Source organism: Marmota marmota, unplaced genomic scaffold (genome assembly GCF_001458135.2).
Source record: "Marmota marmota marmota unplaced genomic scaffold, marMar, whole genome shotgun sequence".
Lineage (NCBI taxonomy): Eukaryota > Metazoa > Chordata > Mammalia > Rodentia > Sciuridae > Marmota > Marmota marmota.
In genome coordinates, this window is record NW_026000196.1 from 19,508,527 (window position 1) to 19,524,827 (window position 16,301).

General features: G+C 35.6%; 2 protein-coding genes across 3 annotated transcripts in view; both read left to right on the forward strand.

Annotated features, from left to right (window-relative positions):
• The window catches only part of Entrep2 (endosomal transmembrane epsin interactor 2), a 410,933-nt gene that overhangs the window by 295,513 nt on the left and 99,119 nt on the right, over positions 1 to 16,301 (forward strand). For both annotated transcript variants that reach the window (XM_048790382.1, XM_048790381.1), the window contains exon 3: positions 14,806 to 14,916. In XM_048790382.1, coding sequence (XP_048646339.1) covers positions 14,806 to 14,916 — 111 coding nt within the window. The remainder of the gene's footprint in view (positions 1 to 14,805; positions 14,917 to 16,301) is intronic.
• Positions 1,111 to 6,117, forward strand: Nsmce3 (NSE3 homolog, SMC5-SMC6 complex component). The gene has a single exon (XM_015493143.2). The coding sequence runs from the start codon at positions 1,206 to 1,208 to the stop codon at positions 2,091 to 2,093; it is 888 nt and encodes a 295-aa protein (XP_015348629.1). The 5' UTR covers positions 1,111 to 1,205; the 3' UTR covers positions 2,094 to 6,117.

Here is a 16,301-nt window from a genome sequence, read left to right on the forward strand (position 1 = left end):
TGATGGTTCGAGTTAATGAAATGACTCTTCCGCTATTAGAGTTGCACAATTAAAAATATACAAAGTGCACACACCATGGATTGTAAGGGATTATACCTCTGTTCTTCTCTTTTCTTTTTGAGCCCTAAGGCTAATATATAAAGAATTAACAAATTTAGGGGGTTCAGCTGTAGAGTGCTCGCCTAGAGCGTGTGAGGCCCTGGGTTCGATCCTCAGCACCACATATAAAGAAAGAAAGAAAGGTATTGTGTCAATTATAACTAAAAAATTAAAAAAGAAATCTAGGAACTTCACATTATTGAAATTCTTGACCATGAATGCCCCAAATTAAATGGTAATCTCTTGAGAGAGCACATTTCTCTTCTTGTAACATTCCACTCAGCCATTTCTGTTAAAATTGTGGTTGTGGGTCTGCACTTTTTTTTTTTTTTTTAATACTCATTTAACCAAGTTAATTATTGGCAAAAGTGGATCCTGCTTTTGTGGATGGGTTTCTCCTGGCAGTCTAGCTAATGAAGTGTAACAGCGAAAATATAAATAAAGAAACCGGGAAGAAATATTGCTTTTGAGGAAAGCCTGACTTACAGACCTGAAAGGAAGGTAGACAGTAATTCTATTATCAGGAAGCTGTGAATTTGAGCGAGGAAAGGTAGAAAAACTACGAGTCCTTTGGGTCTTTTATGTGCGCATTTAATGTAGGAATAAATACTTTACTTCCAGGCTCACGTTCCTCTTCACCTTATTTTTCCCCAAAATTTATTCTTTGAGTTTCCTCCGTTTACAAACATACCCGAGTTTAGAACTCAGTATGGCCTATAAAACATACCAAAGTATGTGTGGCCTAAAAGTTGGTCGCACCCTTGCCTGCAAGTTTGGGTTCTTGCTTTCTATTTGTATGACTTGAAAAACACAGCACACAATAATGACCGAAGTGGTGGCTTGGACCTAGGGACTGCAGAAGCCTCCCCTCTCCGCATGCGCAGTAGCCATGCAGCCACCCTCTAAGCCCCAGCAGACACCCGCGCCCCCTCCCTGGCATGGCGCTCTGGCTCCGCCGATGCTGCGCGCGCCTTCTGGGGCCCCGCCCAGGCCGCGCAGGCGCGCCTGGTTCGGACCCACAATTCCTGCCTCTTCCGCCGGTTACGGCGAGCGTTCCTCTGTCCGCTGGAGTCTGAGCTGGCGTCGGGCTCCGGTTGCTTGGTGATATGTTGCAAAAGCCAAGGAGTCGGGGTCGCTTTAGTTCCCCGGCGGAGAAAGACAGGGATTCGGGCCGCGGCGGAGACGTCCGGGCCCAGAGAGGCGGCGTCCCGGAGGAGACCCCGAGCACTTCCCGCGGCCCGGCGGGCTCTCAAGAGACCCAAGGCACTTCCTCGCAGGGCGCTCGCCGGTCCCAGGCCGCCCCCACTGTGGGGCCTCGGACCCAGAAGCAGCTGGAGCTGAAGGTGGCGGAGCTGGTGCAGTTCTTGCTGATTAAGGACCAGAAGAAGATTCCTATCAAGCGGACCGACATACTGAAGCATGTCATCGGGGACTACAAGGACATCTTCCCGGACCTCCTCAAACTGGCTGCGGAGCGCCTCCAGTACGTCTTCGGGTACAAGCTAGTGGAACTTGAGCCCAAGAGTAACACCTATATCCTGATCAACACCCTGGAACCAGTGGAGGAGGATGCCGAGGTGAGAGGCGATCAGGGCACTCCCACTACGGGCCTACTGATGATTGTTTTAGGGCTCATCTTTATGAAGGGCAACACAATCAAGGAGACCGAGGTCTGGGACTTTCTGCGTCGGTTGGGGGTGTACCCCACTAAGAAGCATTTAATCTTTGGGGATCCAAAGAAACTCATTACCGAGGACTTTGTGCGACAACGTTACTTGGAGTACCGGCGCATACCCCACACGGATCCCGTGGACTACGAATTCCAGTGGGGCCCGCGAACCAACCTGGAAACCAGCAAGATGAAAGTTCTTAAGTTTGTGGCCAAAGTTCATAATCAAGACCCCAAGGACTGGCCAGCGCAGTACTGTGAGGCTTTGGCAGATGAGGAGAATAGAGCTAGACCTGAGCCTAGTGGTCCAACGCCATCCTCTTGAAATCAGGGATGGATTCAGAGAGACTCCCAGGACAAGGGTCTGTGACCCAAAGGCACAATACTGAAAGAATAAGGGAAGGGGGTTTGGAAGGAGGATGTTTCTGCAACGCTTGAATGTATGTAGCTTTAGGATGTGTTGCAAAGGTTTGTTCCTTTAGTGTTAGTACAGTTCCCAATTTTCATTTAAAACACAGAATCATTTTTGTTTGTTTTAATGTCATTTTTTTGGTGTGAAAAGTTTGCTAACTTTGTAAAACTTTTGGGAAACTGTACTGTGTTCTAAAACAGATATTTAAGAAGAACACAAGTAAATTGTTTTGATCCCCCCCCCACCCAAGGAGTTATTGTCTGGTTTCTGAACTACCCTAGTTTGTAAGGAAAAATAAAAGCCTTTATAAAATTACAAAGATGTAATTGCCTATATCCTTATTACTTTAACCCAAGTGTTTTATATTTATGTTTTTCATATATATATATGCATTATGCATGGTTCCAAGCAATGTACATAATGTATTTTCTGTGAATAACAGTTTTTTTATATTCTTAATTATTAACTCTGTTGCTGACCTTGATTTCATTGTTTTCTCTTTTTTTTTGCTACCATCATTGTTTTAATAAATATTGTGATTTTGAGCAGTTAACCATTATGTATTTTTAAAAGCCCATGTCTTGAGGAGATTTTTATGACTCAAAACCAGCATTTTTAAAAGATTTTGCTACATATTATTGAAGTAAATAGTGTTCTGTAGAAGTTGTTGTGTTTGTGTGTGTGTGTGTGTGTGTGTTGGATTGTGATGTAAAATAATTTCTCATTGAGTCTCCCAAAAGTTCATAAAACAGTGGCTTGGTGATTAACCATGCCTGCTTTGGGAATTGGACTGCCTGGGTCCACCACTGTGAATTTAGGTAGGTTCTTTAGCTTGTAGACAGACCTATTTTAACCTATAAAGTGGGCTTCTGATTTACATGTTCTGTATGCCAATGTGATTAGTAGGTAAGGAAGTTTACATGAAGTTTCAGGCAAAGTTTTTAGTGTGGAGGATTATAGTTGTTACTTCTTAATTAAAAAAAAAACATTTTTATTTTTCTGGGTCTGGAGCTGCTATTACTGGCTTAAAATTATGGTTGTATTCTTCTACTTGGATTCCAATGAAGGGTTTTATGGGAAAAATGTAACCTGAAATATGGTGAATTCAGCCCATGTAGAACTTTCAGAAAGAGCAAGAAATTTAGACGAAAATCTCTGCTGGGCTTTGAGAAATCGTTGCATTATAGTACAATGAATTGATGGATCTTGAGGTCTCCTGACAAACTGAATGATGGCTCCTACTAACTTGTTAGCATGGTGGTTCGGGGGGCAGAATTTAAGCTCTCAATCTCAATTTCTTTATCTATAAAATGGGAAAAATAATTATACTGTAGTTATATCAGTTAAATGAGCCAAAAGAGAGTTAATAGTCTCATTGTATTTCTCCATAACAGCTAGCCAAATGGTGTTTATATACAAAGATTCAATACATATTTTATTCAGTGAGCGAATAAGTATAATTGTTTTGAGGGAAGTTTCTGCAGATTAACCATTAAATGAAGTAAATGCTTTCACTTAGGAAAACAAACAAAAATAGGTAAACTTTTTTTACCTAAACATTGTTACCTATGTCTGTGCTGACAAATGTCATCTACAAGAATCTATGGTGGATATGAAATTGTCTGAAGAAATATGAGAGATTACTGGGGTTTATTTCATTCTGTAGAAATTAGATTTACATTTATTTCATTCGTAAACTACAGTTGGTCCTTGAAGTCATTTCTTCCTGGTCTGCATTTTATTTCAGTATGTAAATGACCTGCTTACTGTTCTCCTTACCTCACCAGCTATGACCTCCTTGTGTGCTCTGGTACTAAGTTTTTGTGTGGCAAAAATTACCTTCACCAGCACCCACTAACAGTTTTATCTGAGGCAGTGAATGCTGGGTAATGATAACTATATCACAGTTTCCTCATCTAGATGTTAATAGTTTTAACCTGTTATTTTGTTTCAGATTACAAAATACAAACATTAGAGACAAGATCAGGCACTTATTTCTTTTTTATCTCACCCTTTCCACAGATAACAAGTCTGGATATCATGCCATTGTATGGTTTTATAATTTTACTATATATGTAAAAAGAAAATAGTTTTGTGGGCTTTTACAGTTTATATAAGAAACATTGTTACCTTTCACAACTTTCTCTTTCCATGCACCATTATGTTTTATCAGTTTAGACATGTAGCTACATGTTAACATGATTCATTTTAGCTGTTCTTTTATGGGGGAAAATAATAGTTTATCTTTTCCTTAATGTTAATAAGACTGTTAGATTCTTTCCTGTTTTTTAATATTTGCAGACACTGTGCAGTACTTCCTTAGGCCAGAAATAAGTAAAGCAATCAAGGTCATTGCCAAATGTCTTTTAAGCTCCAGCATTTTATGTAGCATTTTACTTCTTTTGTTGCCAATAACCACCATCCTGAAACCTTTATGATACTTGGCCAGTTCAGCCATTCTGGTGGGTATGTAATGATACTTGATTGTGGCATTAATTTGAACCTCTTGCTTAATTAGTGATGTGAGACATCTTTTGCTCTCATTGACCGTCAGGTTTCATTATCTGTTCAATATTTTTCTATTTTTAATTATTTATTCTTCACACATTCTGCATATTAATTCATGTATCCTATTGCAAATGCCATCTACATTTCTGTTTTTTTTTTCTTTTGTCATACAGATGGTTTGACTTCAAATTATTTTAAGGGCAGTATTTTTATTAGAGTGCTTTGAAAACTTCTCCCTAATCCTAGTAATTATAAAGATTTTTCAAAATATTTTTCTAATCCTAATTATTTTTTTCCAAGTGTGCAAAGTTTTGATTTCCACCTGTTTTTAATCTGTTCTTATGTGAGGTATAGACGTAAATATTCTTCCTGTATGGATAGACAAGCACCAGGTTTTCAGCATTTACCCTTTCCATACTCACTTGTAACATTGTCTCATTTATATAGAAATGCTCCAAATATAAATAAATTTATGGTCATGGCTGAATAAGTTTGGTATCTTCTTGTTCATACCTTGTTATTATAATTTTATAGCATTTATAATATAATGTTAATTTCTAATTTTAATACTGATTTTTTTTAACGTTGCTTTTATGTTGGTTGGAATCACTGTATGTTGTCAAAGCGGTGACAGCAGACCTCACATGCATTGCTTTTTCTTATTTTTGATTTTGAAAGGACTAATTTTTAAATTTTTTTCCAATGTGATACTTGGTATTAGGTTTTTTCCTATAATTACCTTTAACTGGGTTACTTAATTTCCTTTCTATTTCTAGCTTAGAGATATCTATAAAAATTATGAATGACTTAAAACTTGTCATATACTCATTCATTAATATGATTAATATTTTTTTATTTACTCAAATAGATTTTTCTAATTTCTAACTATTGTATTCCTGTCACAAATACTTATTGTTTATGATGAATTGTTTTAAATACATTTTTTTTTCTGGCTAAAATTTGATAGTTTTTGTATCTTTTGACATAAAGGGGATTTGACTGAAATGCTTCTACATTTTTATTATTGGGTTTTGAGTTTAAGCCAAGTTCTTTAGAAATAATCTCAAACTTAACGAAAAATTGCAGACACAAATTTGAGTTCATCTAATTGTTTCTGTCTTCAAACAGTTCCTTTAGTGTTTGGCGTTCATAATCTTGGCAATTGAAGTATATGGGCCTGTTTTGTTGTTTTGTAGAAATCCCTCAGCTGGAATTTGCTGTGTCTTTATGATCAAATATGAATTATATATTTTGGCAAAAATATCACAGAAGCAATGGTATGTTACCCTTTCTATTGGAAGATACAAAATTTCAAGTTGTCCTTGTTATTTTGTAATTGTTCACTTTGGTTAAGGGGATTTTTCTGCCATGCTTCTCTACTGTGAAATTTTAATCTCCCCTTTTATAATAAAAAAGTAACCTGCATGGAGATACTTTGAAATTCTGTAATTATTGGAGTCTTCATCAAAATTTTAATTTGTTTACCTATTTTGTCCATATGGACCCATATGTTATTTTCTTTTGTTTTCATTATACACACACACACACACACACACACACACACACACACTCAAATGGCCCTGATTTGGCTAGGGAGAACTCCTTAAGCTGACTTTTATATCTTAAACATACCCCTTTAGACTTGGAGGACTTTCTTACATTCTCGCAGAAAAAAATCATGCAGCCGATGTTAAACATTCCCTGTCCCAGATTAGGAGTTATCCATTTACTTCTCTTAGAAATTTTATTCCTTTTGATGGAGAATGGAATTTAGAAACAAGGTTGCTAGGTTTGTTCATACCTATTGGAAGTATTTTGCCCAGCCCTCTAGATCACAGAGTAAGGGGAGACCCTTCCATCTATCATCTGTGAAAACAGAAAACTGATGTTCTATCCAACACTACAGTGTTCATTCTAGATCTCTCCTTTTCCATGTTTGTAGATGTCTTCAAAAGTAAGAAACTCAGTTCCTATTTTCTTTAGCATATTTACCTGTTTTATCAACTCCCTATAAATAACTAATCTGCTATCCTAGCTGTCACATCCTCCCACATATGGATGTCCTCTTCTGGGACTATTATGTTCCCCAGGACTTCCTGTTTGCAGGACCTTTCTTATAAGGCTGGGACTCCCCTCAGGACATGCATTTTCTCCACTGTAAATAGAAACACTTTGGTATCATAACTGCATTGGGAAATTCCTTTAGCCATATTTTGTGAGGATTAAATATTTTAGAAGTTTTGGAAGAAAGCTACCTGTTTGAACAGGCTGTGGTCCTGGTGCTTTTTTATATGTAGATTTTTTTAAATACTGGTTACATATCATTAATAATATCTTTAACTTTTCTACTCTTCTAATTAGTTTTAGTCACTTGTATTTTTAGAAAGTGTTTGCATTATTTTCTGATTTATTAGCCTAAAGTATTTCTTAGTATTTTCCTTTGATGTAGAAACAATTCTATCACATATTTACTCATAAACATTCTCAGTATTATTTTTTGCATTATCAGAATTATTTTGCCTTCTATTTTTTAATAGATCCAATCTTGTACAAGTTTGATTTATGAGTAATCAAAAAAACATTTTTGTTATTGATTTGTATTGATTTCCTTTTTATTTTTATTTTCTTTTTACTTTTTTCTGCTTGACAGAAAATTGGTTCTTTTTCTTGACTAGAGATATAATGCATTGATTTTCAATTTCTAATTCATTTTAGGCAATTTATTTCCTTCTATTTGCAATTTTACTCATATTACACAAGATCTAATATGGAGTTTTGTTGTTATATTAATTCTAAATATTTTCTGTTATCTGGTTTGATTTATATTAGATCCATAATTGGACAGGTGATTTAATTTTTTTTCAACTACTTGAATATTGAAGAACTCTTTGTTGTTTTGGCATTTGAATTTATTAAATTGCTTTGAGTGAGACAAAATGGTCCAAGTAAATCAATTTTTAAAAAATTTGATATGATCTTTGATCTAATATTTTAGTCAATTTTTATATGTTACAAGTGTTCTTTTAAAAAGTAGATATGTATTTTCAGTATTTCCATTTATGTCCAGTACCTAAGTCTTGTTGTGTTGTTTAAATATTAGGTGTTCTTTACATTTTTCCTGCCTAATAAATCAATTTTTGAAGAATGGTAAAAATCTCTCATGATTTTGTAAAATTCTTATGTTAGTTTTTCCTTTATATATTTTCAAGTTTTATTTATAGAGAAAAAACAGATCTAACACTGTCAGATGTTTCTGGAGACTTGCTTCTTTTAGACTGTATTTTTACCTAGTAATGCTTTTTGTCTTAAATTAGTATATCAACATATCTTCTCCAGCCTTCTTCTATTGTTTTTTGGGGGCTGGAGCTCAGTGCACTTGCTTACCATTGTAGTTCGATTCTCAGCACCACATATAAATAAAAAAAAAAATAAAGATCAACAACTAAAAAATTTTTAAAAAATTAAAAAGATGTATCCTAATATGTCTTTACAGCTCATTTAAATTTTTAATAAGTAATATATTAGATTTTAATCAGTAATATATTATTGCAACAGAGAAAAAAAATCCAGCATGAACTGAACTTAACTCTGGTTCATAGAGTTGATTGGCATTTTGAAGGAAGAATCAGGGAGTGGGGAAGAGTGAACAGGTGAAGGTGGGCTGCAGAGTAGTCAAGAAGTGAGGAATTAGAAAAAGCAGGGGGCCTGGTGCATCTGAAACCCATGTGTGGTTGTTAACTGGTGCTTATAGTTAGGCTGCTGCCCTTGTAGAGAGGCTGGAAGATGGTGGATCTTTAGGTGTTGGCTGGAACAAACTATAATGTGGCAAGCTTGAGTTTATTCAGAAAGGCACTTTAAGGGGGGGGCGGGTCCCATCCTACAGATGTGGCCTTGATCCTCTAGAAACATTTTTTTATATAGTCAATTGATTAAAAAAAAAATCTTTTTACATACAACACCAGGATGTACCCTGACATAATCACAGAAGCATAGAGCACAACCTGCTCTAATTTAGGGCCGGGCACTCCCCCTCTCTCCCCACACCACCTGCTCCCCTCCCACATTTTTATAGGCCAAGGTTGAGGCCTAATTGAGAAGAGGGCTCAGGGGAGGCTGACGGAAATTGATCAAAGAGGGACTCTTTGGTACATTGTTATGCATAATTGTTTCCCATAGCTTTCTTAGGCTATGTTAATTTCTCTTCATGTTTTTCTGTTCCTCAGACCAGCTAATATTCAATTGCCCATATTTGTCGCTTTCCCAGCAACTTAAACACTCAGACCTTTTGCCCACCCAGGGACACCAATTGCAGGGTTATTTGCGATTAAAACACTCAGGGGTCACTTCATGGGAATAATTGGGCTGCGCAAAGTAACCACACAAGAGACACAAATACCTTTTTCTTTGGGGTTGCTGTGACAGCTCCTCTGACCTTAAGGGTCCGAAGAAATTGAGAGAGAGAGAGAGCCCGCACGTGCTGACCCTTTTTATTGAGGAGAAGCTATTCAAATGAGGCAAGGGGTCAGGTTTCAAGGGGCTGAGTCTAGCTTCATGATGTCTGCTATCAGCAGGTTGACTGACATCTAGGTAGGTCACACCTAAGGCACAGTAAGAGAAGGGGACACACAAAAGGTATTTCCATGTAACATTTTATCCCAAACCGGGCAAGGGGTAATATTACAAAGGAACAGGTGAGCATAGCTCCACCCATGGGGCTGTAGGAAGGCACACCCATGCACGAAGACACAGTCACTCAAACCCTAGAAGACCTGGGCTATCTAGCAGCGTGGCCATATTCTCCCATATTCACTGATTCTTGTGACTCTTCACATCAGCAGATAAACTCTTCTCATGAGTGTATCATTTCAGTTGTACATTTTACCTATAGAATTTCTATCAATTTTCTTTCTATGCTCTATTGATATAACCTACTTGTTTATGTATCTTTCTCCTGATTTCCTTTGTTTTTTGCCCATGATTTCTTCAGCATTTTGAGTGTGTTTCAGATGGCCAAAATTCCCCATGATGGGGTAGGGAAGGGGGGAGCATGGGAGGAATAGAAGAACTCTAGATAGGGCAGAGGAGTGGGAGGGAAAGGGAGGGGCAAGGGGTTAGTAAGGATGGTGGAATGTGATAGGCATCATTATCCAAATTACATGTATGAAGATACAAATTGGTGTCAACATACTTTATATACAGAGATATGGAAAATTGTGCTCTATGTGTGTAATAAGAATTATAACGCATTCCACTGTCATGTATTTTAAAAATAAAATCAAATATTTTAAAAAATAAAATTTTTAAAAAGTTTTAATGGTCTAATATCTGAGCTTCCTTAGGGATGCTGATTATCGATTTCTTCTTTTTCCCCATGATAGATCATAGTCATATACTTCCCTGCTTGTTTCTGTTTCTTTTTTTAATTTATTTTTTTGTGTGGGGTTTTTGTTTGTTTGTTTTGTTTTGTTTTTGTATACTTCTTAATTTTTGTGTTGGGGATTTGGGCATTTTGAATATTGTAATGTTAGAACCTGGACATCAGATTATCCTCACACTCTTTAGTGGACTCCTGGATACCGCTTTATAAGAGCTGTAACCATCCATTTGATCAATGGTTTTCCAAACTATTTTTGAAAAGACATCATTCTTTGCTGTGTATGTTCTGTTCACTAAAGTCAGTCCTATTATCTCTCTGGTCATCCAGTGACCTCACAGAGATTTCTGTGAATGCTCAGCTCTTTCATCACCCACCTCTCCCCTACATGCTGTCAGTGTCCCAAGAAGATTCCTGAGTTATGAAGCTGCTGATTCAAACAGTTCTTTCCTCAAAAGTTGCTTCATCAGTAGGACCAATTACTGGAACAATGGAATATTAACGAGTCTTAAAAGGAAGGTATTCTGACACTTGATACCACATGGGTGATACTATGCTGAGTGAAATTAGTCAGTCACAGAAGGACAGATATTTCATGAAATGATTCCCCTTACAGACCATACACTGAGTCAGACAACATCATAGAGATCTAGAGCTAGAGATAGTCACCATTCATAGAAGACAGGTGGCTTCCAGGAACAGGGAGGAGAGAGAAACAGCCAGCTACTGTTTATTGGTACATAGTTTCAGTTTGGGAAGATGGAAAAGCCCTGGAGTAGTGGTGGTGATGGTTCCACAACAGTACGTATGTGCTTAATGCCACTGAGCCCTAAGCTTAAAAATTCTAAGAATGGTAAACTTCACGTTGTGTATACTTTACCTCAGTTTTTAAAATTATAAAAATGGTGATTTTATGTGTGTTTACCACAATTTTTAAAAACCCAGTAAACATGAAAAACATCCCATCCTATCATCTCTTACTCCCTGGACTTCTCAGCAGTGTCTGTTGTTGAGTACTAAGTCTCAAGATAATCTCTTCTTAGATTTAGTGTAGCTTTGCTGTCTAGTATTTTCAGCAAAATTTCTTTTTTGCAGTGCTGGCGATTTAACTCGGGTGTTTGTACATGCTAGGCAAGTGCTCTGCCACTGAGCTACATTCCTAGCAGCAATTTCTTTTTGAGCTCCTTTTTGAAACTAAACAGGCTGGCTTATTTACACCTCATTAGAATTATACTGTAGTGCTCTTGTAACTTAAAATTAATTTTGACACTTTTCTGTGTAGCTAAACTTTCCCACAGGATGCAGTGATAGGTCACAGTTATTAAAACTATCTCTGAAATAATTACTAATATCATGAACTTGAACTATTTCCTAAATGAACAAAATACATTGTTTCATTTTCTATCCTACAAGTACCTTTTTAGGTAAAATGAATTTTGCTTCATTTGGGGGAGATGTACTTATGGTAGATAATGGTAATACTAATGTCTTTCTATATTTGATATAACTAAAACATTCCTTTTTAGCCATTATCAGATAAATTAAGACCTTACCACTTTCACATATTGCTAATGGGAATGAAAAATGGTTCCAATCCTGTGATGGGGAATTTGGTAGCATCTAGCAAGACATGGATGTATTTTTCTGTCCTGTAAACCTGCTTCTAAGACTATATCCCAAATCCAGCCTGGCAAATAAATAAAAAGATGTATGAACAAGGCTATTTATTGCAATACTAAATACATTGCAAATAACAAAATACTTAGGAGCCCAAATGTCTATCAATAAGGATCTGATTATTCTAGACAGTGATAAAAGAGAAGACAGGGCATTTCTATATACTTTTTTGGAAGTGTCTATATTAAGTGCAAAATAGGTGGAGAAAATGTATGTATTATGCCATTCTTGCCTTCAATGAAAAATCAAATGATAAAAGGATAGAATATAAAATTTAAACATAAATGATTACCTTTTAATAAATAAGAGGAAGGAGAGGAAGAGAGAAGACAGATTAATGACTGGATTTATTTGAAACTTCTTTTATTCTTTTATTGATTTAACTTTGGATTCCTTTTATATAATTATGAAATCAGTTTTAGGAACAATGACTAGTAAAAGATTAAATAAAACAAAGGAATTCAGGTTCCTAATGTATAGCATAACCACACAATAAGAAAGGAAACATTTGAGTTTATAACATCATAATTTGACTCTTCTTTGTGAACTGTACTCTAAAGATAAAAAGAAATATCAATATCAAACTGTTTTCAGTAGTCATCCTTTTGGTGGTTCTATTGGCACTGTTATTTTGAAACTGTTGTTGGGTATTATAGAATTGAATGCAATACATAATCATGTTGAGAACAAAGCTTTTCAACATAGTTGAAAGGTAGAAAATTGATGTAGTTAAATAAAAACCCTGTAGGTTAGAATTTGAATCAGAAACATCATTATGAACTCATGTTTGACAACTGAAAAGATTGAAAACAATGACCATCCAAATAGCAAAGGGAGTTTCTATAACAAAAATTATAATTATCTAAATACCACTGTCATTAAAAGGAATCTGCACTTACTATAGAAATGACTCTATATGTGAGCAAGGAAATATATAAGATGATCCTGGAGCCTCAAAGAGCCTGGAAGTAAGAAAGCTATCAATCTATTAGAGGACTCTCTGGCTATTGGTATCATTGATTGCAACAGAGAGCATTTATGTCTCTGTTTCATATGACCAGAGACACAGATACCAAACAAAATATCTCATTAGTTACCTTTGAAGCCAACTATGTTTTTATAATAAACATATGTTAAAGATTATATTTAATTCCTTGTTTAATGAGGAAAACAAAAGGACAATACAAGCTGTTCAAAGGAGAATTCAAAGCCAGGTACAGTAGCACATGCATGTAATCCCAGCTACTTGGGAGGTTGAAACTGGAAGATGGCAAGTTTGTGATCAGCCTGGGCAATATGGTGAAACCCTGTTTCAAAATAAAAAAAATCAAATGGGATAGGGTTGTATCTCAGTGGTAGACCACCTCTGGATTCAGTTCTCAGTACTGAAAACTACAACAACAAAGAATTCAAATATTGTGTGTATACATAGGCAATCAAAAGTGCAGAAATGTATAAATATATAAAATTAGTTATTATCTATAGGGTGATAATCGGTTATGTTACACCAGATAGAATTCATTTATTCATATTGTCAAAAATTGTTTGCACACCTATAAATTTTCTACAACTTTCAGAATTTAAAAATATAATATAGAAAATGAAAGGCACAAATAGTTCAGAAGTGCACCCTAGCAAGATATTTTTATTTTTATTGTTGCCCATTTCAAAGTCTTTAACAACTTTTTTCTGACAGTTTCCTTCCTTTTTATCATTTTATTCTTAAAAATTATTCTTGATCACAAAAAGGTGTTTTATTAGATGTGGAATAATTATTTCCATAAGTGCAGCAGAGTGTTACTTAACCATATAACCATGTAATTTGAGCATTATAGCAACTAATTATTTCAAAATTTGGAAAATGAACAGAAAAAATATATCTCATTCTTTTCCTGTATGAACTCTATACCTTAAAAAAACAAAACTATTGATGAAGGAAAGTCTCTGTCTATAGATGTATTCCTACTAAGAATCAGACTAGCATTATTTTGGAAACTATAATAAACTAATTTAAGAACCTTTTCCATCATCAGAAATGACTGTTGGGACATTTGCCTTGCATGCTCAGAAACCTTGAGTTTGATCCCCAGCACTGCCTCTCCCCAAAAGCTGCTAACATCACACAAAGACAATATCTACCTTTTATTAGTATGTATTAGTATGTATTTGGTCTAGATGTAATCACCAAACCACCAAATTATAAGACACACAGATGCTAGACAAACAATAAGTGATAGAAGGCTACATTAGAAAGTTTAAGCTGCAGAAAATTCTGTGGGACAAATTGTTTCTTTGATAACTTTCAAGGAAACAAAAACAATAAAGGGAGAAACTCATAGATTAAAAGCTGCCTAAGATTTAGAACAAACCACTTGTACTCTGTTCACTATATCCTATGTAAGCTGTTTCAAAATGAAAAATATGGGAATTACTTGGGGAAATGCAAACTCTTGAACATTTGATATTAGTGAATAAGTATTATGGACAAAACAGTATTTTGATTATATTTTCAAAAAGTATCATTACTTTAGAAGCATACATTACCATTTGTAAGGATAAGATTCTATTTGCTGCAAAATATTCCGGAGGGGAGGGACAAAGAAACAATTGGCCATGAGTGATTAATTTTTGAAGGTAGGTGATGAAGACCTGGAGCTTTATTATACTATTCTCTCTGGTTTTGTACATGTGTGGAATTTCCCGTAATAAAATGGAAAAAAAATAAACTTACAGTTCTTCTAATGAATATATTTTTTCACATGATTTTCTCCATAATTTATGACTACTGAGACTATAGAATGTAAAGAATTTTCAAGTCTAGCTTCTGAAATATTTTAGCATAATAGGTTTCAAGTAAAAATCAGAGCAGCTTGCTATGGCTTTTCACAGAGTTTACCTTTTCTATAAGTTAATGTGCATTGAAATGTTGGACATAATAATACTTTCCTTTAAAACACATGTTATTAACATAATTATGTGATCAATCAAAAGCCTTCTTAAAACCAAGTCTTTTTTCTCTAATCCTCTCCAAATGAATAATCAATTTTTTGTTTGGTTTATTTCCAGATAACCTTTTTCATGCTGCTTTCTGCAGTGTGTGTAATGCTGAATTTGGCTGGTTCAATCCTTTCCTGTCAGAATGCTCAGCTAGTCAACTCCCTAGAAGGCTGCCAGTTGGTGAGTAATGAATGGAAACCTTTATTCACAGAGGTCATAGCCTTTGATTTTTGATTTTGCATGAGAGCTATTTAAAAATAATTTTATTGTACTTTTGAGTTCTTATAAACTTTCAATTCATTCATCAGTTTTCTGTTTGTTTAAGGAATTTCAGTGAAGTTTTTTCATTTCTATAAATTCCTCCAATTAAAACTTATTCAACCTTTAAATCAGTTACTAATAAATGTATTTTATTTTATTATTTTTGCAGTACTGGGTCTTCAACCCAGGTTTCACACATACCAAGCAAGCAATCTACCATTGAACTATATCCCTAGACCTAATAGTATATTTTTAAGGACCTCAGTGTAGTGCTATTTTGCAATAAATGTCTTCAGTGACTATTATATTTTAATATTGGTTGCGTTAATTTTTATTTGCACTGAATTTTTAAAAATCATTCTTACAAGTAAATTTTAAGTGCTTGACAATGAGTGCATCAAAACAATATAGTTCTCAGTTTTTCAATTAAAAAGAGAATTTTTTTTAGGAAATTGTAGACAGTATGCTATGTACTTTGTAAAGGGTTTGTTTATTGGATAAAACTGGCCCTTTAATTTTGAGGCACACTTAGAGCACTTGCCCTGAGTTTGATCCCCAGTACCTCCAAACAAAAGAGAATAAAACCACAATAACTCATAATTGCAATGTATTCATCTGGCTGGGACAGCAACTGAAGTGTGTATGGTGCACTCAAATATGGATCTTCTTGGACTCCTGATTGGACTGTGATTCCTGAGTACAGGAGCATTGGCATTTGTTTCTTTATCTTGGAGACAACACCAGGCTCCCTTTCAGAGCCATGTTGGTCTACAGCTGCACATGTACCTGCTCTGCCCTATTGGCTGTGGTTCTGAGAAGTCAGTAGTGAATTGCCAGAAGTTTTTCTGAAGCAAGGCCATGCCTCCTTGTCCATTCTCAATGCTGAAGCACCTACTGAGTTACAAAAAGTAATTGTTGGAGCTTAATATTGTTATTTTCTGTTTGATGTGGCCTAGAGAACACTGATCAGATTTCACCCAATACCATGTGCACAGAAGTTTCCTCTGTGTGCTGCAGTCTTCCCTGTTGATTACTAAAGGCTGGCTCAACATGAATCTCCATCTCTGTCAGAAGGATGACATGCCATTCTGTATCCATAACTTGGTCATCCTCTTTATTCTAAATAGTAGGTGTCACAAATATGGTAAAATACGGTGGCCTATATATAATGTCTTTAGTGACTATATATAAACAAATAGAAAGGGATTGGCTATTTGTTCTTGGACTCTTATTTTCCAGTGCAAAGCCCTGTATGAAAGAAGCAAAGTGAAAGGAATGAGGCGAGGCCCATATATCATGCCTAG